At 33.9% G+C, this 24,845-nt stretch overlaps 3 protein-coding genes across 4 annotated transcripts; 2 read left to right on the top strand and 1 right to left on the bottom strand.

The window, feature by feature from the left end:
* Positions 1–2,027: 2,027 nt before the first annotated feature.
* LOC107917056 (uncharacterized) lies at positions 2,028–2,822 on the top strand. The gene is made up of 3 exons (XM_016846447.2): positions 2,028–2,221; positions 2,300–2,414; positions 2,489–2,822. The coding sequence occupies exons 1-3, from the start codon at positions 2,055–2,057 to the stop codon at positions 2,777–2,779; spliced, it is 573 nt and encodes a 190-aa protein (XP_016701936.2). The 5' UTR covers positions 2,028–2,054; the 3' UTR covers positions 2,780–2,822.
* A 15,297-nt stretch (positions 2,823–18,119) lies between these two features.
* LOC107919336 (uncharacterized) lies at positions 18,120–21,019 on the top strand. Its single transcript, XM_016848813.2, has 9 exons — positions 18,120–18,426; positions 18,504–18,861; positions 18,936–19,019; positions 19,234–19,366; positions 19,461–19,623; positions 19,734–19,862; positions 20,137–20,331; positions 20,415–20,537; positions 20,666–21,019. Exons 2-9 carry the CDS (start codon positions 18,594–18,596, stop codon positions 20,783–20,785), a joined length of 1,215 nt encoding a protein of 404 aa, XP_016704302.2. The 5' UTR covers positions 18,120–18,426; positions 18,504–18,593; the 3' UTR covers positions 20,786–21,019.
* A 170-nt stretch (positions 21,020–21,189) lies between these two features.
* LOC107919867 (probable WRKY transcription factor 4) lies at positions 21,190–23,895 on the bottom strand. 2 transcript variants are annotated; one of them, XM_016849271.2, is made up of 4 exons: positions 23,064–23,895; positions 22,111–22,775; positions 21,860–22,018; positions 21,190–21,772 (listed from the first exon to the last, which is right to left on the bottom strand). In XM_016849271.2, the coding sequence occupies exons 1-4, from the start codon at positions 23,520–23,522 to the stop codon at positions 21,631–21,633; spliced, it is 1,425 nt and encodes a 474-aa protein (XP_016704760.1). In that variant the 5' UTR covers positions 23,523–23,895; the 3' UTR covers positions 21,190–21,630. The 2 variants fall into 2 exon arrangements, with proteins under 2 accessions (XP_016704760.1, XP_040964715.1); XM_041108781.1 differs by having other exon boundaries at positions 22,111–22,824; positions 23,064–23,205.
* Between the last annotated feature and the right edge of the window lie 950 nt (positions 23,896–24,845).

Raw genomic sequence — 24,845 nt, forward strand, 5'->3', positions numbered from 1 at the left:
ATACAAGCCTATTCACATAATCCCGTTTTGCATAAAAATCTACGGTATAGGACCTAATCCTTGGTCTATGTAGGCTAAGGCTGGCACCCATTCTAAATAAGAACCAAACCGCGATTCTACAGATTTCCAACCATATTGTCACAGCAATACTAATTCTTTTACGCCTCACACTTTGTGCAATTAAAGGCAGACGAGCCATTACTGCAACATTTTAAAATTAGAACACACTATCAAAGAATTGAAGTTGCAATTACACATTATCGAATAAAAATAAACAGCACAAATTTAGAACACACGAAGCAAAAAATTAGACGACTAAATGATATCGTTGCAACTTTAATTTCATTTCTTTATCAATCACCCAAATAATAATGAAAGAGTATATTTAATTACTGATGATTAGTTTAATTAAGGTTTTATAACTTTTATAACATTTTAAATGGTAATTTCATTTTGTAAAAATATAATTAACTTTGAAGAGGACTTATTTTTTACAAGAATTGTTACTTAGCTGTCTAGTATCAAGTTTAAAATACATGTTTAGCATTTTTTCATCAAAAAATTATTATTATTAAAATTTCAGAATTCTATAGAATTTATTAATTTAACAGCCAAATTTGACTTTTTAAGTAAAATTTGTATAATTTTATTTATCATAATATATATACGTTAATTTTAAAAACTTCCTTACACTTTCACAATTATAATTTATGTATTATAGGGAAATCATATTATGAATGAGGAATATTTTATGTATAATGTAATTGACTTAAAATCTAAGATAGAATTAGACAATAATAAATTTCAGTCCATTTATCCATTTTTATAATTAAGATAACATTATTTCCATTATAGGGGAAAAATAATGTTTGAATCAATTAACATTTGTTTTAAATAACATGTATTGCGTGCATAAAAGGTTAATTATAATCCATGAGCATTTAATTTCTTCAAAAACTTATATTAAATTTTAATATATTATGTATAATTGAGGTAAAATTAATTTTGTTTAATAATGAAATTGAAGTTTTAAAACTAGATAATAACATTTTAAATGGTAATATAATTTCATAAAAAATATATAACTTTTATCTCATTTACATGTACAAATTTATCTCATAAAAGATGTGTAGGCATAATGCTCTTTAAACAAAATGTTACCTAATAGTAAAAACATATAACTTGGCTGATAAATTCAAAAAGAACAATGGTCATGCAGCAATAACCATAACCATACAAACAAAAGCTTTAATGAGCATTACAAACATACAAACAAAACCATATTCATTTGGGAAACAACAGAACCTACTACATCAATACTAACTTGTAATGCTCAAATCTGGGACGACTGCGATGTGGAAGTGTTGGAAAAATGTTACCTGTAATGAGAAAAGTGCTCGGATCAACCTTTTTTTTTCGGGGAAAATATTTATGCCATAAACCAGCAAAAAAAAAAAGAACACCTTAAACAACTTAACCCAACTTTTAGGGGACAATAACAAAATCTAAATCGAAAAAGCCAACCAAAACAAAGAATCAGTGCACAAACCAACCAAACAATGCAGCAGCAAAACAGAACAATCCACTACTGTACAGAAAAAAACAAAGCAAAATCTGCAAACAGTTTCCTGTTTATTCTTTCTCCAACTCATAGCAAAGAATAACAAAAAATGGAAAGGGAGTGTCTTTTGTAAGCTTTCTTAATTTAAATGAAGTCCGCAAGGCAAAATTTCAATGTATATATGTATATAATATGGTATTAAAAAAAACATGAATACACAAATGTACCACAATCCATATAACAGAAATTATTTAAATGTTCAAATTTGTATACCTATAATACCTTAAAACACGAATATGACACGAAATCAATACGAATATGCAGATTGCCAAGCATAAAGTATACTATCCTGTTGTCTACCTAAAGACCCATGTCTCTCAATCTACACCGAAAAGAAAATATAAATATATATTTCTTCTCAATTCATCTCCTTAAATAGTCCTTCAAATAAGGAAGAGCAGATCTCCTTTGAAACCCAAATAAGAGTGAAACCATGTTGGACTCTGTGGAAGCAAACAACTTTGAGGCATTGCCACTTCTGTCATTGAATCATGTCTCATTGTTGTGTAGATCAGTCTGGGATTCAGTGCGGTTCTATGAAGATGTTTTCGGCTTTGTTTCCATCAAACGCCCTTCTTCTTTCAAGTTCAATGGAGCTTGGTAACCTTACTGCTCTACCCTTGTTTAGTAAAATCCAGTGTTGAATGAAACAGGATACTAACTGAACAACTGATGCAGGTTGTATAATTATGGCATTGGGATACACTTAATTGAGAATCCATCAATCGATGATTTCGACACTATCGTTGAACCTCGACCGATTAATCCAAAGGATAATCACATATCCTTCCAGGTATAGCAAAATGAAACCAAGTTGAATCTTTCAGAAACCAAGCAGCACTAACAAGTTTCTGTTTGAAATAGCAGTGTACTGATGTTGGCCTTGTCATGAGGAGGCTGCAAGACATGGGAATGAAGTATGTTACGGCGGTGGTCGAAGACCAAGGGAACAGGGTTGATCAGGTATTCTTTCATGATCCAGATGGTTACATGGTTGAGCTCTGCAACTGTGAGAACATTCCTATCATTCCTCTTTCTTCATGCTCATTCAAGCAAAGGCTAAGCAGTTTCTACAAGTCTGCACCGGCTAAATGCGGATTCATGGAAAACGCCATGATGGAGAGCTTAAGCATGGAAATATTGAACATTTCATTTTGAATCAGCACAAGGAAAAGAAAAACTGTAAGCAACTTTCATTTTTCTTTTTCCCTTCCTTACAGAAACCTAACATGATTGCCGTATACGTAATCACATTCGGCATCACCCCGTCTTTCAACATCTTCTTCAGAAATCCAACAACCTTCCCAACACTACCTTCCTTCGAAAACCCATCAATAAGGACAGTGTAGCTCACAGTATCAGGGTTTATTCCTCTTTCAACCATCTCTCTATATTTTCTCAAAGCCTCCATTAAACACCCATTTCTAAATTACCCTAAAATCCAACAGCTATAAAGAATAGCATCCAAAGCCAGCCCTTCCTTTTTCATACTATAAACCAACTCACAACCCTCATCAAATTTACCCAACAGATTAAAACTGCTTAAAAGAGCTGTATAAGTAACAACATTAGGCTTTAAAGCTCCTGAATTCATACAATTTTCGAAAAACCGAACTGCAACTTCAGGTTTCCCAATCTTACAAAAACCAACAATCACTGAACTACAAACAAAATTATCAAAAGGGTATCTAACATTATCACCTGTCATCAACTCCAACACCTCAATTGCTCTATCCATATTCCCTTGAGATACAAAACCATGAATCAACGAGCAAAAAGTAAAAGAAGAAGGCAATGTACCAGAATCACTCAAGCAATCCTTTAACAACAAAAGACCCTTCTCTGGGTTGTTTCGGATGACAGCAAAAAGAAATCAAACCCGTTAAAACCAAACCTGTTCTAACACTAAATTCACATTTTTTATCATCACTCATAAACATATATGAATAGAAAGTAAAGCAAAAATTAACAAAAAGATTCAATCAAACGCAGCATAAAATCCAGTAGGAAAAAAGAGAAAAGAAACTGTAAAAATAAAAATAAAACCCAGTAACATCAAAGCTATCCCAACACTAAATTCACTGTGTTTATAATCACATAAGCAAAATTAACAAAAAAAACAATGAAACAGAGAAGGAAGAAAAAAACGGAGGAAAAAAAAAAGCCAAAGGACTGAATGAAACAGAGGGTTAAAAAAACCCAAAAACAGTAGGAAAATAATTTGAGAATACCTTGATTGAGAGGATCAAAGAAGGGAAATTAGTGGTAGATCCTTCGATGTAATTCAATCCAGATGAAGAGAAAGGACGGCGAAAATGATTAGGGAGAGGGTCGGGTAGGGAGGGAGGGTAAAACAGGGAGATGGGGAGGGAGGCCGGAAGTAATAGCTAATACACCGAAAAGGGAAGGGATTGGAAAACACGGGAATTTGGGGATTAGGGGCGTAACCGATTACGCGCGTAATACCTATTACAGCGAACCAAACGCCGGAATAGGGGCGTAATGTAATACGCACGTAATCGGGGCGTAATGGATTGGGTAATACGGCGAACCAAACAAAGTGTAAAAGCCTGCCAAATATCACGAATAGAAAAGGAGGAACAATGCTGGCAGACTTTCATTATTAAAAGTGGGGATTGAGATGAGATGACCCTCCACTATACTTTGCTTTATAAGTTTGTCATTGGATTTGGTCTATTATTTAAATAAAACCATTTCTTATATTCTTCCATTTATTTTTTTGTTTATGTTGTTTCTATTTGGATATTTGATTGTACATATATGTTTTATTTTTATTTTTGCAATAGATGCTTCAAGCTAGCTATTTCCTAACTGCCTTTATGACATTAATAAAGATTGAATTTTTGAAGTAATATGGAAATGTATATTGTAGGGTAAATTTTGTTATTGGCCTCTACATTATTTGTAAGTTGTAATCTTATAGATTACTCATGAAATCAAATTCTTGGTGCAATAACAGAGGAGTTACATTAAAATAAAATTCCAGTTGACATCTAGATTGAGCCCTTAGTCACCTTTTAATATTGTACCTTATTCCCTTTATCCAAAAAGAAAAATATTTGTATATCACAATTCGAGTCGTTGTAAATTATAAAGGGTGATAATAGCTGTTTTGAACAAAAATTATTATTCGAATTTCACCAATTCAAATCGGTGAGAGGGAGAAAAAAGGAAGTTAAGTTTTCACCCATTTTGAAGAGGTTGGTGAGAGGGAGACATAAGCCTTTATTTATTTGTTGCTTCGGCACTTAATTACAGACAAAATCAGACGATTACTTAATATGGTTTGGTTTGCCTGCCCATCCTTTCTAAAACTCATACCTAAAACAGCTTTTTAGTTTACTTATTATTTCATAAAAAAAGAAGAAGCCAAATTGCATCCATTGATTGATACCATGTAATAAAATACATAAACAAAAACTGATTAAAAACCATTGAATTTCAACGTAAAAACATAATACCAATTTCAGTATGATGAAAGTAATTGCTTTTCATTTTCTTGTATTGTTAGTTTATGGGAAGCAAACTAAAAGTGAGGGTATAAATGTCACTATCTTTATAAACAAAATATAATTAAGGTTGGTCTTTTTCATGGAGTCCCCAAGTTAGCCAGCTGCCCACGCAACAAACCATAATGTGTTTTTTCTTTAATCCTTTTACCACACTATCCACTAACCTACTTATTTGAGTTAAGACTCAATTCACCTTTAATTTTAGAGTCTTTGATAAATCATCAAAATTTCCAGTTTATTGGAAAATAAAACTTTTAATTTCTACTTTTTTATGTGTTTGATAATGATATTAAATTTTTAGTTAATACTAAATTTTCTACCAAAAACACATGTTGAATAAGATAAGTAAAGCCTTGTTTGACAATTCAGTCAAAAAATTAAATAACTTAAAATTAATATTTACACACCTTAGTTCCTCTAATGAGTTCCCTTCATTTCGCATCCTGAAAAGACACGAGAGACCCTCCACACACTAGATAAAGTGGTAAGGAGACAATAGATCACCCTAACAAAGCTGAAGACCTAACATTCTTCGCATAGAGCCTAACCAATTTCACCCAATCTTCATGAAAACCCAAAGCTAACATTCTAGCTCTCAAAAGCCCCCAGTTAACTATAATAACCCACTTTTCAATAGTATCGAAAACGGTGGTTTTAAAATCCTATTTTTGATAAGTGAGTCTGTAAATATTATTATTTAATATTTACGAGGTTAGTATAAAGTTTAATTAAATTTTGGTTCTTTAATTTTGTTGATTAGATAGTTAATTGAGGTATAATGACTAAATTGTAAAAATTCCAAATTATAGCTTCATAATTGGCCAAAGAATTAGGGATTTATATAGTAATTAAACCAAGTCCTAAAATGGCAAATAAGTCATTTTAGACAATAGTGGACGGTTTGGTATAGTTTTAGTTAAAATAATGTTAAATTATAATATAATTATAATTAAAAGAATAAAATATGTATTATATCATGAAATTAAAAGGAAAAGAGGCCATTTTTCTTCTTTCATTCAAGCTTTGGTTCTTCAATTGGTAAGCAATTTCAAGTTCGTTTCTTGTAATTTTTATATTTTTGAAATCTCAGGTATTTGATTTAGTTGACCTGTGCACTATTTTGAAAAATTGTTAAAGTTTTCAAAAATTTTCATTGATGATTTCTTGAAGCTTTTGGTACTATACTGCTAGATTTTAAGCTTAGGAGTGAAAATGACTAATTTGTAAAGTAAAAATTGTTAGTTTTGAACATAGGGGCTAAAGTGTAAATATTTTAAATTTAGTATGAGATTTCTATAAGTATGGATATTATAGGGCTATAGAAGGATGAAATTGAGATCAATTTCGAAATCGAAGCTCAAATTTGAAAGTCATAGCAATTTTAATTTTAGGGACTAAATTGAATAAAATGTAAAACTTTAGGAAAATCTAAAAATGAAATTGAACTATCATATGCATAAAATAGAATGTTATAAAGAATTTGGAGTTGATAACTGAAATAAATTATTATTATAGATCAGGAATTGAAACAATCGAAAGATAATTGAAGAATGGGGAAAATTGCATATTAGTCCCTAACATCTTTTTATTGTAGTCTTTTATATTTAAGTTCATATAGTGTAGTTATGGGTAATTCTAATGTAAATATGTTTGAATTATGAATTTGTTTGTTTGTAAATGTGATTTTGAATTGGTTACAATTTGCAACAAAAAGGTGATGAATGAACTAAATTGTAAAGAAATGGTAATATGTTCCATATGTGCCTAAGAGGATACAAACTGTTTTATGACGAGATTATATGTATATATTGAAATTAAAGTGATTTAAATGTTACAAGTACAATATTAATGCCTACGTAAACTTAGCAAATGATTAGGATACGATTAACATGCCAATAGGGTTATTTATGCACTTGTACGGGTTTAGCACTTTTATGCTCTCTGTTCAACACTTTTGTGCTCTCTGTTTAACCTTCAATGCTCTCTGTTTAGCACTACGGTGCTCTCTAGTGTGGTGTAGTTACTCGCGTATCTGAGTTTATTTACTAGAGTTTATTAAGCTAATTAATTAATGGGAAGAGAAATGAAAATGGTAAGTTACGAGTTTGGTTCTCAAATGGTATATGATGATTTGATAATGTATATGGTATTGAATTCTGAAGTCTACGTGAAAGGTACTAAATTGAATAACATGTTAAATGTTGAATTATTATGTGACTCGGTTTATGAAGAACTCCCTATTTATTGTGAATATGATATGTCAGTTATATTGTGTCACATTATTTACTTTAATACGATTAATTATATATCGAGGTAAGTTATCTTTTATTACCTATCAACTTATTAAGCATTTGAAATGTTTAGTTGTTTTCCATTGCTATAGATTGTCGGTCTGTAGAACTCTTCATTTAGATCAGCTCGAAGATCACATTATCCCTCTACCAAATTGATAGCCTTTTACTCGTTGTAAGCTCGATATTGTGGCATGTACTTAGCTTATATATCTCATATCTTGTGAATGGATGGTTTGGTTGAAACCTTGTTTTATGCTTGAATTTTGGAGATCTAATGTCTATATATGCATAAATGTGATTTGGAAATATAATAGGCTTTTATGTGTGCCTTGTTGAATAGCTCATTTGAATGTAATAAGGTATGACTTGAGCTTAGAATTGGCATGGATGAATGTTACTTTGAATGGCTTGAAAGCATAGAAGTTTAGTTGGTGTTTTAGAGAGTTATTTGATGTGTTTTGGTGCCAAATTATGGCATGATGAATTGATTGATTTTGTTAAAGGTTAAATGATGAAATGATATACATCTTTAGTTAGTTTTATATAGGTTTCTAGTGTGCATAAATGCACCATTTGAATACATTTTAGATTGAGCATGAAATAGGGACCTTGTAAGCAAAATCGTAAAATGGTATCGATACTAGAAGTTGGTATTGATACTTGTAAAGGAGTATTGATACCATAATTCAAGTATTGATACCATAATTCAAGTATCGATACTTGGAGATTTAAGGACGAATTTTTCCAAACATTGAGACTAAATTTTTCCAAACATAATTCAAGTATCGGTACTTGTTCTGAATTTCATGTACAATTTAACAATTAATTTTTCATATGTTCGATTGAGTCACATGAAAGTTTATTGATTATATAATGACTGAAATTTTGAAATGTTTTATATGTTTGAATGGTTTAATTTTAATGTTTTCATCGAAAGTTGCTCCGGCAATGGCTGTAGCATCCCATAACTCAGATTTGACGATCAAATCGAGAAAAGGGTGTTACATTAATCCTATTATAATCCTTACTAATGTCAATTTTGGGCGTCACCTCAACCCTTAATCTAGCAGATGATCTATTCGTATGATGCAAGATCTCAAAAGCAACTAGAACATTATCCGTTATTCATCGACCAGGAACAAGTGCAAACTGATAATCTGAAATAATATGTGACAAAATTTATTAAAGTTTGTTTTCCAAAACATTAGAAACAATCTTATACAGAACATTACATAAATAAATTAGATGAAGATCTTTCAAAGTGTTCGAATTATTAACCTTAGGAATAAACACAATGAGAGTGTTTAAGTGATTCTAAAATGCACTTGTCTGAAGCCAACTCAAATAAGCCGCCACAATGTCGTCTCCAATAAGCCCCTAATAATTTTGGAAGAAAGCAAGATTCAAACCATCCAAACTCAGAGACTTATCAAGATGCATTTTAAAATCGCATTCCAAATTCCATGAGCTTGAAAAGGAGTCAATAAATCATCATTATATCTATTAGTGACTTTATGATCAACCAATCGAATAATCAGTTTAAAATTATCTTCATCTACACTAAATAAAGATTCAAAGTATTGGCGAATAACCTGATGCAAAGCAACATTCTCCTTTACTAGAACACCTATATCATCCCTTAGAGCTTCAATCATATTGTTTTTCTTTCGTTCGTTAGCAAAAGCATGGAAGTATTTTGAATTAGAACCACCCACTCGAGGCCAAAAAAGTTTTCCCTTGTTGCCTCTATTTAATTTCCTCCTGTTCAAGAATCACACTAAGCTTAGTCATTATCCTCCCCAGTTCCTCGCTTTCTGCCTCTAGATTATGACCCTTAGTTTGCAACACGTCAAGCCTTCAACAAATCTCTTTTTTCTTAGTGCTAACATCTGAGCCAAAGCTATTACCCCAAGCATCAAAATTCAAGCAACAATTGGTTTTCTTCTCTTAACCTTGTCATGCACCAAATATTCTTAACAACATCCACAATTCTCAGTTCCAACAACCACTTATTCTCAAATTTGAAACGATGCTTTCTCCATTTTTTGAATGTCACCTACGTGTCTAACAACACTGGCAAATGATTAGACATAGAGGCTGTCGCTACTCTTGCCTCAGTATTCGGGAAAGCATCAAATCAACTAGAAGTAGCCATTGCTCTATCTTACTTATCATAGACCCAATGTTTTGCACCACATCTTCTCTCCCAGGTGAAAATCTGCTTATACCATGCAACATCTTTTAAATCACAGATTGTTAGTGCTCCTTTAAAACTTTCAATTAAATAATGATGAACATCATCTCATTGCTTCTCTGAATTGCTCTCAATATCATTAAAATATCCCATGACAAGCCACGATTCATCGTTCGATCCAGCCAATTCTATTAACAAATCCCAAGAATCTCTCTTATGTGTATGTTTCAAATACCCATAGAAACACGATAACCTCTAACTAGCACCACTCATACTTTCAACACCAACTTCTATCAAGTTTTGTGAATACCTAACAATACGGATATTAGAAGAATCATTCCACAACAAAGCCAATCCTCCACTTTGACCCAATCGATCCACATTAAAACAACAATCAAATTTTAATTTAACCCTCACCTAAATATCACTTTAAAATTCCATAAAATGTGAATTGATGGTGTGCGTTTTTTGGCTAAAATCATGTAATGAGTTTGTTGATAGATAATAATTTTGAATTTAAATTTTATGTATGATTGTAACACCCCAAACCCGGCCTAGACGTTATGACTGAATTTAGCGATATCACATTAAAGTATTTTTCGAAAACATAGTTTCAATGAAAAAAACCGTTCCATATTAATTCTCGTTTATTAAAAAATCAAGTTGTTTTTAGCAGTTTTTTGAGATATTTAAAACATTTTTTGATGTGAAAGCTTTTACAGTATTTTACGAAAATATGGTGTCTTGAAAAGCATACATCTTTTGAAAATTCGCGTCCTACTATTATCAGTAAGATTTTAAATAATTAAAATCCCAAATTAAAAGTTAACAATTCAAAGAGGCCTTATTACAATCAAATACCCAAATTAAATTATTATCAGTAAAAATCCAATATAGAAGCAGGTGCAGTTGTGTGGCCACCTTTAAGTCTCTCGCAACACCGGGCCCTAAGACTGGGATTACTTATAAGATAAACAGAGGGGGTGAGTTTACGAAAACTCAGTGTGTAACCCCATATAAGAAAATTGGCCAAATAGGCCCTAGGCAAGTACAGTCTGGGCCTAAGCCCAATTCAATAACAGTTTAGTTCAGTTGGTCCTTAGCCCATTACAATATCAGTATCAGTGTGGGCCTTAGTCCATTACAGTGACAGTAGCAGTTCAGACATGCAATTAGAAATCCTACCCAACCAGCCTCTACACTCCACTCCATCCAGCCCAACACTCCATATGGGGATAAAATCACCCACCCATCCCTACACTCCAAAATTAGCACCGGTTGCGGCACTAAACAATATTTGCAGCAGAGCTGCCAGTACAGTAAACTTCCTCCAATCATAATAATCCCATTCCCATGCAAAATATCATACATGTATGCAACATATATATATCGTGGCATGTTCATATACAGTCATACATAACATAAAGCATACAGTCATTTTATAACATAGCGGCATAACAATCATTTTACAACATAGGGGCATAACAGTCATTTTACCACGTAGGGGCATAACAGTCATTTCATATCAGTTTGGGGGTCTAGGTCTACATACCAACCCATCAGTAGGTCCACAGTCGTCTTGGGAGAACCGTGCAACCTTAACAGTCAAATAGTGAAAGTGGGCCCAAGGCCCATCATGCGGGCCCATGTGGCCCAAAAATGGCCTAGGACCACGAAATCGTTCATGGTGGCTGCAACAGTCTAATGCCCACATTTTATGCGTTCAGTTTACCACACGAGCGAGCGCACGCTCGTGTAGTGTTAATTGCAATAATTTTCGGCTTTTGCCGATTTATGTTTTTAGCTTAAACTGCACTCCGAGTACTCCAAAAACCGATATCAACCGAAAACACACCCTCAGATTCTTGAAGATGCACCAACTAGGGGTGAGCAAAAATCGATTCGACTCGAAAAAATCGAAAAAAAAATCGAATTTCGAGTTAAACGAATCGAGTTATTCGAATCAACTCGAATTTTTTTTCAAATTTCGAGTTCGAATCGAGTTGAGTTTTCGAATTCGAATAACTCGAATAATTCGAATAATTCGAATATCAAACTATAATATTTTACATTTTTACCCTAAACTCCCAAACCTTTTTATTTTTCTCTCAAAACTTTTACTTTTTCCCACTTCCCCCAAAACTTTTACTCCCCTCCCCTCCCAACCCCCAATCTACCCAAAATCCATTTCCCACCAAATTTTACTCTCCCATTTACTTTTTTCTCAAAATTTTACTCCCAAAAACCCTCAAAACCTTTTATTTTCCCCCAAAATTTTACTCCCTCCCACTTTTCCCCTAAAACTTTTATTCTCTTCCCATCCCACCTCCCATCTACCCCAAACCCTCCCCCCTCCAATTTTTTTTTTAATATTTTCCCTCCAAATTTTTACTCCCCTATTTACTTTCCCTCAAACTTTTAGTCCCCAAAACTTTTTATTTTTCCCCTAAACTTTTACTTCTCACCCTTTACTCTAAAAGAAAAAATCAAAATTATCCAAAAAAAAATCACTAAGCATAAATAGTAATAATTTTATTTATATCTACTATTTATATTATTAAATTAAATTTCACATTTTATATTATTTATATTATTGAATTATTTAGTCATATTGAATATTTATATTAAAATTGAATTATTAATTATGCAATAAAATATTCATGTTAAAATTTTATATTGGTATCAATTTCACATTTTATTTTTAAAATAACTTTTATTAAAAAAATCATATTTTTACATTTAATATATTTTTTAATTCCAAAATACATAGTGACAAGAACCTGAAGATAATCGAAACAACTAAGCAAGCAAAGAAGCTAACCAGTATATAAAAAATTAATAAATAAATTATGAGGTGATGAAAGTAAATAAAAATTTGATTAAGGTGGTCAAATTTTATTACGATGGGTGACAATGGTTACAAGGACCCAAAATTATTTTTTAAAATTTAACTCGAACAAATATATTCGATTCGATTCGATTCGAATTCCATCTCACTCGACTCAATTCGAGAAAACTTCAAATAAATTTAAGATGATAAAACGAGATTCGAAAACTCGATTAACTCAAAAATTTTTGATTCGATTCGATTCGATTCAATCGAATGCTCACCCCTAGCACCAACCAACCCTTGGTCTCCACCTAAAACGAGTCTCAAAACCTTTTCGTTAAACCTTAAATCAAATTTCTCTATAACATTAATTAAACCATACTTATCGATCAACACAACCCTTCATTCAGTATCTTATAAAACGAGACAACAACACCCAAATCATTTATCAAACTGATGACAGTGTAGAGTGCAATTTGGCAATGCAAGAGGGAATGAATCGAGATGAGGAAACAAAAACTGAAAAGAGGCAAACAGAGGGGGTGACGGCAAGAATAGGAAAAAGATAACGATGGAAAAAGAAGTGCACAGCCGAAAGGGGACAGAAAATAAAGCAGAACTCACCTAGCAATATTCGGTCAAGGAGAGGAGCATGATAACGCACGGTCGACTTGAGGGGAAGGGAAACTAGCGTCACAATTTTGGAAACAGAAAGGGGAACTGAATTTTAAAAATAACAGCAGCAAGTGGAGGATTTTTTGCTGACAACAAAAAGGTGAAAAAGAAGAAAAAAAAAGATGGAGAGGGGAAGATTCGGCCAAGAAGAGGAGGGGGATGTTTGCTCACCTTTTTCTCTAAAGAATAGAAATTTTTGGAAAGCATAGGATCCTACTCAATCCCCACTTCCCCCTAAATCCCTCAATTAACTCTTCCTATCCCTAAATTCGCTCCCACACTTCCCCACACCCCTCAAACACTCCAAACCGTCCACACTCATCCCACTCTCTTCAGAATTCTGCCTCCACTCAAACACCTCCACGACATCTAGCAAAAATAAATCCAGCACAACTAACCCTCCACTTATCTACCAGACCAGCATGCCCATTTTGACATATTTTACCAACATATATTTATGAGCCTATTGATTAGAGATAGGGGTTTATTCATTTAAAACAAAAATTTTGCCCAAGCCAAGGCTTAAATCTAAGACTTCTCAAGCACTCCCAGAGCACATAACCACTGAAGCAGACATATATTTATGTTACAAATATACGAAAACAAATATATAAGGGATTTTTTGGGCGTTACAATGATCTATATTTATGTTGTATGAAAAAATAACATAATTCACAAAATCATTAACACATTATTGTGCCCTATCACAAAACAAATGAAATAAACGTCATTTTACTAATCATGAAAAAAGTATAAATAAAAAATTACACCAATTTTTGGAGATTAACAATTAAATGAGATACTCGTCACCATTCGAATTTTTATTGTGAAAATTTTACTTTTTAGTAGAAATATAGCTATCAATCATCATCAAAGTCAATCATTACAAACACTTAACTAAATAATTAATTCAAGAAAGTTTACACTAATTAAACTCAAATATAAAATCTCAAAATTTCCAAACTAGCTTCTAACATTTTCATTAAACCGAAACCTCATCAATGATGAATAAATATATCATTTTCCTTGTTTTGATTAAGTTCCTTAGGTAGTTAGGCCACTATAACTAGAACCATGTCTATGATTACTTAAAGAGACTATAGGAAAAATAATAGCAAATTTATGTACCCAAAAGCTCGGAGGTTGAAGAAATATTTATAAAAGATGAATCGTCTTGATTTGAATTATTATTTAACATTATTTTTATTTAAATTCAATTATATTAATTTATTTTTTAAATAATGAATTGATCTAAAGAATCGTTCAAAGAATCAGATTAAGAAAAAGTATATAAGTATAAAACCATTATTTAGTTAAAAACGATAGCTTGCCCAAATATTTATAGGTAATATTTAATGCCTTTTGCTTGTCTGCTAATAAGAACCTTTGGTTTATAGATAATGTTAGCGACATTAATTTTAAAATTATTACTCTTTCTTAAATAAGAATTTATTGGATTAAATGAATAGTTTCATTCGGTTCAATAGTCGAGAATGCATATATTAAATTTAAAAAGTTGAATTCGAAATGGTGCTCTCTCTTTTTAGTTTATATTATATTTTATTTAACTTTGATTTAATTTTTAATTAATTTATTTATGGATTGTTTTGTATTAGATTATAAATTCATAATATTTTTATTTTATTTTATTATGATTTTATATTTTAGTTTTTAATGAAAGGTTTACAATCTTGCGTTATATCCAATACAAAACAATCCATGAGGTGATGATAAGGAGGTTTAAGTCGAAAATGTAGAAAAACTGGAGAATTGGTAAGGCTCTAAGTCCTTTGGTACTCATAAATTTAAGAAACAAAGTTAAGAGTTTTCAAGAAACCCTGAGTGGTTTTGCATGTTTTTGAAAATATTAAGTTTAACTCGTAAATTTGGTTATACTACTTAGTTGCCATGAGAATGGAAGCTTTAGCTTTGGAAAAGCTAAGCTCAGGTGAGTTTCTATACTCTATTCTGGGATGATGTATGATCTCTGGCGTTGGAGAGTGCTAAATATGCACATAGTTGAGTAGGTAATTGAGTATCCATAAGCGTGTCGATATGCATAAAATGGTTGCAGTAACACATAGCTAAGTTTGGCGTACTCTATGTTATTATGCTTTCGTGCTCATATGTTTGTGTTTGCGTGTTTATAAATTGTGGAGTACGAAAAGAAAGTATTGATAGGGTAGATAAAGCTAGGATTTGAGAATGGGAACTTTCAGTTAGATACTGCCATACAAGGTTGCTGAGTGAAAATTGTGATGTGTAAAGATTATAATGTGTAAGACCATAGCTCGACTATGACAACCAATAGAATCTGTCAAGACAATAAACACGAGGATTATAGAATGTAAGACCATAGCTCGACTATGACAACCAATAGAGTCTGTCGGGACAGTAAATATGGGGAAGTCTGCTATGACGTTAAACATGGGGTTAGGTTGCGAAGGATAGCAGCTTAGCTATTGTAGAGTATAGTAGTCCGCTAGGACAATAAAAACGGGTAGTCCATCGGGATGTTAAAAACGGGATAATTTTCTGGGATGATAATTGGGGGAAATTATGCGGACGAAGGAAAAGAGGAATTGAAAGAAAAGTGTAAGTGTTGACAGGAGATAAATAGCCAGCAAGTTAAAGATGAATTCGTCGAACAAGGCAAAGAAATAGAAAAGGGAAACAGTCCACCAAAACAATAATAACGGAAGTTGGTAGGACATAGGGTGGGAACCCGACGAGAATCACTCATGAGAAATTAAGCACAAATAATGTCAGACGAATAGATCAATGAAAAGAGGTTTATCCGAGGACCGCAGTTAGGGATCTGCCACTAATGGTCGCCAAATGGTGTCTAACAAAATATTGTATGAGAGAAAGAGAAGTACCAAAAATGAGTACCCAAGCATCAGATATGTTTGTCAAAATTATGTCTTCTTAAGAGGAATCCATTTCTAGTGTATTCGCCATAGAGTCAGATCCATAAATAATCATCCTATAAGAGAGATAGGAAGCTCGAATGGTTGATTAGGAAACAATGTGTGGGATGCCAGAGATCAAAATAGTCCAATGTGGATGGATCTTTCTCATAGACAAAAGTAGGGATTTGTGAATAAGGCGGATTACAAGGGAGTAATCCAAATAATATTGCAACCCGAAAGTGAGGTAGAAGTAGAAAGAATGAAACAAGGTTAAGATCGTCAATACGACGTAACCCTTTTCTAGTAATTCTTATGAGTAGAATGTCAACTTATATGCCAGATTTAAGGCGGACAATGGGTGAGATGGGTGAGGTCAAGTGAAGATTCACTAGAATTAGTTGAATGGTCATAAGCAGACCAAGTAATGATCGCTTAGCGATCATTCCGCCATTAAAGAAAGGCAAAAGGCAAACAGGAGTCTGACACTCTAGATGAAAAGGGATCGTCTAAACGAGATAAAGAGTAGTGTGTGTTTAGTTCTTTTCTGATTGAACCCTTGCAAGATGGGGTCTATTTTCGTTTAATGCAGCAAAGAAACTCACTAAGTTCATTTGAACTTACAAGGGTTTTGACTTGTGATTGCAAGACTCGTGGGATAAGGAATCAAATAGGGACTAAACCAGGTTGTATTAGATCAATGATCACCGTCAGGGGGTGTTGTGCACATAGGAAGGAGGTGCCTTCAAAGGCTTAGCCTCAGAGTCAAATACATTGTAATTAAATAACTTCCTTAAAGTTCGACATTTTTTGAGTTAGCAACTTTATTAAATTTAAGGGTTCGATTTTAATAAGTTTTTTAACTCTGTCTTTAAGACTATTAAGTCTAAAAAATATGTGGCCAGGAAATTCGGTTAAGTTGTGACACTCCATTCCTGGATTCAGCAATTGGATCTGTAAAGGTGTTACAAATTGTTTGCTAAGTTGCAACTATCTTAGTCTTATTTAAGTATAATGACATTTTTTAATGTATTTTCAAATTGTTGGGAAATATTTATTTTAATGTTTTTTGTGTTTTTGATGTATTATATTTTTAAATTTATTTTAATATAAAAAATAATCTAAAAAATATTTAATACAGGCAGGTTCGATCGAGCTCAAGTTTAGCATTTTTAATTTGGATCGTGCTTGGACAGAATTTTAGACCCATTTTCAAGTCGGGCTTAAAAAATAGGCCTAAAATTTTACACTGGCTCAACCCATGATTAGGTCTAGTTTAATCTTAGCTCAAATCTAATGTCTAGGGACGAAGTCAGAAAAAAAATTTCACAGAAATAAATAAAAAAATTTAGGGAGGCAATGTGCAATTTGATTATTATACTAATTTTTGATTTCCTTAAAATTGAAAGGTTATATAGACAATTTTTTATTTTTAGGGCCAAGGCCATTGCCTACCCCTTTCCTTTTGCCCTTGCGAATGTGGAGCATATTTAAAACTTGTAGATCAAATTATAATCATGCATGTACTTACTTAATGGACAATTTGAATCCGACATATTTAAAAAAAGAAAAGAAAAAAACCATCACAATTTTATTAACATTGTGCTTTTTCAAGATGTCAAATATAAGTTATTCATGTGGTAGGTAAATGCATATTTACAATTTAATACATGTGTTTCAATACACTCTCGGTTAGACTTAAATTGGCATTTTAGTGCTTAAATCGATGGTTAGATTGGCAAAAGAACCTAATTGATACAAAATTGATGCTTTGAAAATTGAATAATAGCTATTTGAAGTTTAGGGACTGATTTAAAGTATGTGTGATGATTTGTGATGTTTGATAAAATTAACCCAATAATCATTATAATTACTAACTCCTTTTCTTTAGGATAATGCCACGTAGGATTAAGACAAAAGCGGTAAAGCCCGCGAAATCTCGGGCGAGAAAACAAAAAATTAAAAATAAAAATAGTAAAAGAAGAAATCAGACAGTAATTGAACGAAAGAAACAGAAAACAGAAACAGGACAAGAGGGGGGGATTTAAAAAGGGGACATTTGCAAATTAAGGACCCGCTTATAACGGAGGGTCTGTCTCAGATCCTTTCAATTTTATCTCCTCCATTTGTCTTCCTTTTCCAGTCTCTGTTTCTCGAGTATTTCTTGAGGGTTTTTTTTTTCTCTGGTCCAAATTAACCCCCCCCAAAAAAAAAACAGAGACCAAAGACAGAGACATAAGCAGGGAGAAAGAGAGACAGAGAGAGGAACAGAGACACACACAGAGAGAGAAGGGGTTTTAAAGTTCCGAAGTGAAGAAGGAACTGTTATGTTCTTCGTCCATGCCGGGATTTTAACCTTTCTCTCCTCAGGTTCTTACCTTTTATCCTTTTTTTCTTTTAACATTTTTTTCATGTATGGATGTATCATATGTATGTTTTGATTTCAGTTTGATGAAGCCTGATCCTTGGAGCATTTCAGCTTTGAGCCTGGTCCTTCTTGCACCGGTAGCAGCCTTGATAAAGAGATCCCCGGCAATATGGGTGGTTGCGCCTCGGTATACGGTCAAATGGCAATACCTAGACCACATAAACGACACTTCAGTTTCGGGAAGCGTCACGGAAAGATGTCGGGAAAGATTCCCCCTCCCATCCCTGAAGTACGTAGGAATATGAGCGATGCCAGCATGACCGATATCACCGTTAGTGAATACGTTCACGTAGACTACGAGAACGGGTCCGAGATGTCTAACAAAACATTTCATGTAACACAGCTACAATATAACCACAGTCAACTTTCTTCCAATGGTACTCTCCCTTCTATCCCATCATCCCATAGGCATATATGTTATTTTAATAGTAGCAATGATATTATGTTGCAGGGAAATGCCAAGATGAAGTATGGTTCGATTCGGTTAGTATTATGGAGTCCGAGTCGGACGAGGATTGCCATAGCGTATACGGAGGTAATTTCACTCCTTTCTCATCCCAGTTGGAACTGCATCATGTTATGTAGATATGAAACATTTTATGAATGTTACAAACTTTGAAGGCCTGAAAGATGGCACAGTTCATGAAACATGATAACCTCGTAAAGTTATCCCCGTGTCGGAGTTGAATTAAAATCCCGCACCGGCATGTTTTCGATGTGAACTAATAACGCACAATGAAACTCAACAGGTGGAGCCGAGCGGTACGTTTACCGTCCCCGAGCTGGAGTTCAAATCCCTTGTTCGGGAGAGAAGGCGACACCAGGAACGTGGTCAGAGATTTCACCTTCAGTTTTCAAGCTTCGCGGACTGAATTTCTTTAGGCAAGCCATTTTAGTTTATCCACCACAAATGTTAATGCAATGCTTTCTCGTACATTATCTTATCAAAATGTTGAAACTTGATATGATTTTGCAGAGATAAACAAAAGTCCCCAGCACCAGATTGTAGCCCATATGTACCAATAGGGGTTGATTTATTTATCTGCGCAACTAAAATGAACCACATTGCTGAGCACGTTCAATTGCCAAAAGTAAAACCACATGATAAAGTGCCTGCTCTTTTGATTGTTAACATACAGGTTCTTGTTTTTGTCTCTTTGAATCGCATTTTTTTTTTTGGCGGGGAGGGTGGGGGCATTATCTTACACAATTTAACAATGTCTCTTGATTTGGCGGTTTGTTGTTGCAGGTGCCAACTTATCCTGCCAATGTGTTCATTGGTGATGCCAATGGGGAAGGTTTGAGCCTTGTCTTGTATTTTAAGGTCTCAGATACTTTTGATAAAAATATATCCCCTCAATTCCAGGAAACCATCAAGGTATTCAGTCATTCCCTCACCAATTATACAACCTTACAATCAATGTTTGGTTCCTTTTTTTTCTTTGGATAAATTCTACCAAAGTTACGAGTTGAATTCTTAATCGGCCCCAAATTCAAAACATTTTAATTGAATCCTCAAGCTCGATAATTCAATAGAATATTTTGAAGTTCAGGGATGAATTTAAAATTGGAATTAACCCTTTAATTAATCTTTCATTCTCCCATGAAAATCATTATCATAATTTTTATATTTTTTTTTACTTCTGCTACAGAAATTTGTGGACGATGAAATGGAAAAGGTTAGAGGGTTTGCCAAGGAGTCCACCGTGCCTTTCAGAGAGAGGCTAAAAATTATGGCAGGCTTGGTTAACCCTGAAGACCTACAAATTGGTGCTACTGAAAAGAAACTTATTCAAGCTTATAACGATAAGCCAGTGCTTTCGCGCCCTCAACACTCTTTCTTTCAGGTAATTTAAGTTACAACTTATTCTTTTAAATAAATATATTTGTATTCAACACTAACCCCAATTCTTGTTTTAATATGATCCAGGGCGAGAATTACTTTGAGATCGATATAGATATACACCGGTTTAGCTACATATCTAGGAAAGGACTTGAATCATTTATAGACCGCATGGAGAATGGGATAATTAATCTGGGTTTAACCATTCAGGTAAATTCTTGCAATTTTCAGCTAAAATCAAGTTAGCCGTCGGTTAAAACAGGTTAAGTCGATCTATCAACTTAAATTTCAATACGAAAAACTTGACTGCGTTGCATGCTGGTAACGGTTTATGGCAGGCACAAAAACCAGAGGAGCTACCAGAGCAAGCATTGTGCTGTTTACGCTTGAATAAGATTGATTTTGTAAATCATGGCCAAATTCCCACCATTGTAACCTCCAAAGATGATTTAATTTGACAAACATACACCAGGCAGATTTCTTGCTTTCTTATAAATCCAATAAGGCAGGCATTTTTTTAATTTTTTTATTTACTTTTTTGTGAAAATGAAAGAGAATTTTTTGTTTTCATAAAAGAATATGTAAAAATTTTCAATTTTTTTTTTTTTTGTATTCAAGGGGGGAAAATGAAATTTGTTGGTAAATTCTAACTATCATCTAAAACGTATATACATACATCTTTATTCTTTGCATTCTTTTATTCTGATTTGGCTGCCACTATAATTTCTATATCCTCACAACTACCGTAGAATCCAAGGATTGTTCATTCAATGGGGAGTCCTTCTGAGATTTTCCCAATTTTGTTTTCAAAGTAATCTATTTTGTTTAATTATGATTTTAGTCCCTGTATTGTGCTAAAATCTGAAACCTAAAAATTATTGGTATAAGCCAACAATCATGTCAAGCAAACATTGATCGGGTATTTCCATGTACAAAAGAATGCATGGGACAGCAAATTTGAAACACAATATGATCACTAAACTAGCTAAAAACAAAGGCATTGCCCCCGAATTCAATCCCGATACTGATTTCATTCCGAATCGACTTCTTTCTTACGATTCTATTTTTCTTTCATATATCATATCAGTTAGGTGCATGGCCTCCATTAAAAGCATCAGCCATGAGTGTGAATTGAAACTTCGGAAAATGCAACAGATTTTACCTTCTGTAGTTGCGTTATGTTCTCTGCCCTTCTTTTAACAGTAAACATACTACGAGTTGTCGACTATTGTTCCCAAAATCTGCTCTGTTATTTACAGTATGCCTCTCATTCACTGCATTCTGCATTCTTGCTTGTGATGCTTTACTGTTGACGTGTTGTGGCTGCTGGTACGTTGTGATTATGTTTTCCCTCGTAAGTTGTTATAACAGCTTTGGGATCTGTCGCAGCTCTCTCAACATGCTTACGGACATTGCATCCCAGGGTTGTACATTTATAGTAGCTTCTGCAGAACCCAAAAGTGCATCAGCAATGCTCAAAATATTTTTTATATAGACATTAATAGCAAAAGCATTCAACATAGAGGTATTACCTTGGATAAGGATTGCCTTTGACAACTTTCTGTCCGTACTTGCGCCACCTATAGCCATCATCCAAGAGATCAACTTCGCTTGTTGTCTGCACAATAATTCTAGGTTCCGTAACAGTCCGATGTGAAGAAGCAGGCTCTGAGACCCTGATTTCTGTACTTCTGCATATAAAGAAAGAAACTTTGTTGAATATAGAGCATCCCATTGCTACTTCAACAGAGCACATAATACGAATATATAACTTTTTACACACCGTCTTTTGGGGTCAGGTTCGTCTTCATCTTTTTCATCTACACCAACTTCGTTCTCACCTGCTTCCTCACTGTCACTCGTCCCAGAAATATGTTCAGCAGTAGCTTGGCTAGATTCTTGGTCCTTCTTGGACATCAATATGTTCGAGCTGCCACACTGAAGTTGGGAAGCTGATTCGGAATTCCCCTGCTTACCCGGATTTCCATTTAAGCTTCCAGTATCTTTGGCATGCTTACTTGGCGGCGGAGGTTGATGGTTATGCTGCCCCTTGTAGATGATTTCGGTCACTTGGCCATCTATTGATCTCTCAACCTTCTTCTTCACCGGACAACCTGGACTAGTGCACTTATAATAACTTCTCGGAAACTCACTCCCTTTTACCTGTTTCTGCCCGTATTTTCGCCAGTTATACCCATCATCAACAGGCTTATCGACAATCAATGAAGCAGGTTGGGATCTATGATCAGATTGGCATGCATCCGATGGCTCATTCACAGTAACAGTCGAGCTGTGCAAAGATATTGGCATCTGCTGGTTCGTAGTCATATCAGCAGTAAAAGCTGAAACCGGTGCCAAAGACGCAGCTGCTGCTGAGGAACATTGCGCTTGGGCAGCCTGCGCGGTGACCTGCGCTAGTGCCTGCTGGTGCGTCATGCCGAAAGGTCCCTATAGGTTGAGGAAATTGGTTCATTATAGAAGCATGCCGCCATGGTTTCTAAGCTTCGAGTTCAATGCGCAAGCAAAATAGATTCCAAATCCGACATTGCATAAAAAAAAAACAACAATAAATGCTAAAAGCTTTAACTCCCCACTTAATTGGAATTAACACAATTGTTCATCGTCCCAAACAATGGTAAAGCAATCAAATTCAACAATAAATCAACAAGTAAATTAATGATTTTAAAAAAAAAAAAAGTTGTTCATTTCTTAACAAATTAAGCTTAGAAAATTTACCTGGGCAATAGGTGAAAACACGCTAAACCCAGGAGACTCCAACAAGCTCGCGGGGCTCAACCCAGTCGGCAGCGTAAACATTGGTGGCGGTTGCGCTATCGCCAAGCCGGCCGGTTTATTCTGCCTAAACCGCGACCCCGTGTCGTCACCTCCACCGCCAGAACCGCTTACACCACCCTGCCCTTCGGTGGTAGTAAGAGGAAAAAAATTGGGTATCTTCCCAGAAGTGGGCGAGGCCATAGCACCGGCCAGTAACTGAGAAAAGGACTTTAACTCGTCGGAGTCGGGAAATAAATTGGAAACAAGCGTCATGGGACCTGGACTAAAACCCATCATGCCAAGCCCACCGTTGAACAAGGCGTCCGTGAAAGGCCGTGGTGGGGGAGTAATCGTGGGCCGTGAAACCGCCACCGTTTTCGACGGCTGAGATGATGGCTTCTGCTCTTGGCTTTCACCCATTAAAACTCCAAGCAAAAACCAAAATGAAGAAAAAGAAAAAAAGAAATTAGCTGATTGGTTTTTGGGATTACGGATCTGAAACAAGAAACAAGAAAAAAGTGAGTGAAACAAAAAAGTGGACGCCGCAAATACTAAAAAGCTCTTCTTTTTTATTTTCAGTTCTCTTGTCTTTCTTTCTTCCGGGACTTGAACTGTGTCTTTTCTTTTCGTTTCTGTGTTTTCGTAAGATGTCTAATAGCGCCAACAGATATTGCCGATTTGTCCATGCAAATTTACTTTTATTTCCCCGACGACTTTTGTAACCACGGTTACGCCACTGAGATGACGGTGTAATAGTGACCTTAGACGTGTCACTTCCAGGTTTAAAATTTTAGATTATCATTTATTTAAATTTGAATCACATTTTTATTTTACTTCCACATGTTAATCAAATACAAATTTAGTTTGGTGGATCTCACATTTTGCTTAGCTAAAGAAGGAAAGCCTCAAAGTTAGTTGGTCACTGGGTTAGTCTTACCACTATATTATCCATCAACTCGGTCTTACCTTCCTTAAATCATTTATATAAATTTCTTTATATAATTAAAATGATTTATATTATTTGAGATAGTCTTTTTTATTTAAAAATTCTAATAAAAATATATATAGCGAGATTTAAACTCAAGCTAATTAAATTAGAAAAATTTTTAATTTACTACTCAACTCAAATTTTATTTTTATTTTTTTATTATGCACATTTTATTAGTTCCATCAATTATATATATATTATTTATTGAGTGTTTTACTAAGTTAATGTCACCCTCAATCGAATAGAAAAATTACAAAAACCCCCAATAATTAAAATAAGTTATACTATTTGAAAATATTTTAATTTGTTCATTTTTTTAAAAAATTAATAAAAATACACAATTTGTGAGATTTGAACCCAAAACAATTAGGTTACAAGAACATTTAATTTCTCACTAAATTAAAACTTTATTTTAATATTTTTATACATTTCATTTTTTTATTATACACACTTTATTACCTCCATCAATTATATATATGAAAATACTTTAATCTATTTTTTATTTTAACGATTTATTATTAATTAATTTCAAGTCATGCTGTTCCGTTTGCATATTAATTTTATATATATACGAGAAAAAGTTGAATTGATTGATAGCCCGAATGGCATCACCAACCTCAATTTTGAAGGGAAAAGAAAGAGATTGTGCACTTAGGTTTGGCCACATATCCAACACATTACATCCTCGGAGAAATGAGAGGACAAACTTGATTTTTCATCTACAATTTGGGCTCTACCAAAACCACTTGCATTTC

The sequence above is a fragment of the Gossypium hirsutum genome, chromosome D13 (assembly GCF_007990345.1).
Source record: "Gossypium hirsutum isolate 1008001.06 chromosome D13, Gossypium_hirsutum_v2.1, whole genome shotgun sequence".
NCBI lineage: Eukaryota > Viridiplantae > Streptophyta > Magnoliopsida > Malvales > Malvaceae > Gossypium > Gossypium hirsutum.

Bases quoted from the DNA above. Each gene is read 5' to 3' on its own strand.
- LOC107919336 (XM_016848813.2), top strand. From the start codon at position 18,594: ATGGGTGGTTGCGCCTCGGTATACGGTCAAATGGCAATACCTAGACCA. The intron at 19,020-19,233 runs GTAATTTCACTC...GAAACTCAACAG, and splicing joins TTGCCATAGCGTATACGGAG to GTGGAGCCGAGCGGTACGTT. The intron at 19,367-19,460 runs GCAAGCCATTTT...ATGATTTTGCAG, and splicing joins CGCGGACTGAATTTCTTTAG to AGATAAACAAAAGTCCCCAG.
- LOC107919867 (XM_016849271.2), bottom strand. From the start codon at position 23,522: ATGGGTGAAAGCCAAGAGCAGAAGCCATCATCTCAGCCGTCGAAAACG. The intron at 22,019-22,110 runs GTGTGTAAAAAG...CTTTATATGCAG, and splicing joins GAACCTGACCCCAAAAGACG to AAGTACAGAAATCAGGGTCT. The intron at 21,773-21,859 runs GTAATACCTCTA...TGGGTTCTGCAG, and splicing joins AAAGGCAATCCTTATCCAAG to AAGCTACTATAAATGTACAA.
- LOC107917056 (XM_016846447.2), top strand. From the start codon at position 2,055: ATGTTGGACTCTGTGGAAGCAAACAACTTTGAGGCATTGCCACTTCTG. The intron at 2,222-2,299 runs GTAACCTTACTG...CAACTGATGCAG, and splicing joins TTCAAGTTCAATGGAGCTTG to GTTGTATAATTATGGCATTG. The intron at 2,415-2,488 runs GTATAGCAAAAT...TTGAAATAGCAG, and splicing joins ATAATCACATATCCTTCCAG to TGTACTGATGTTGGCCTTGT.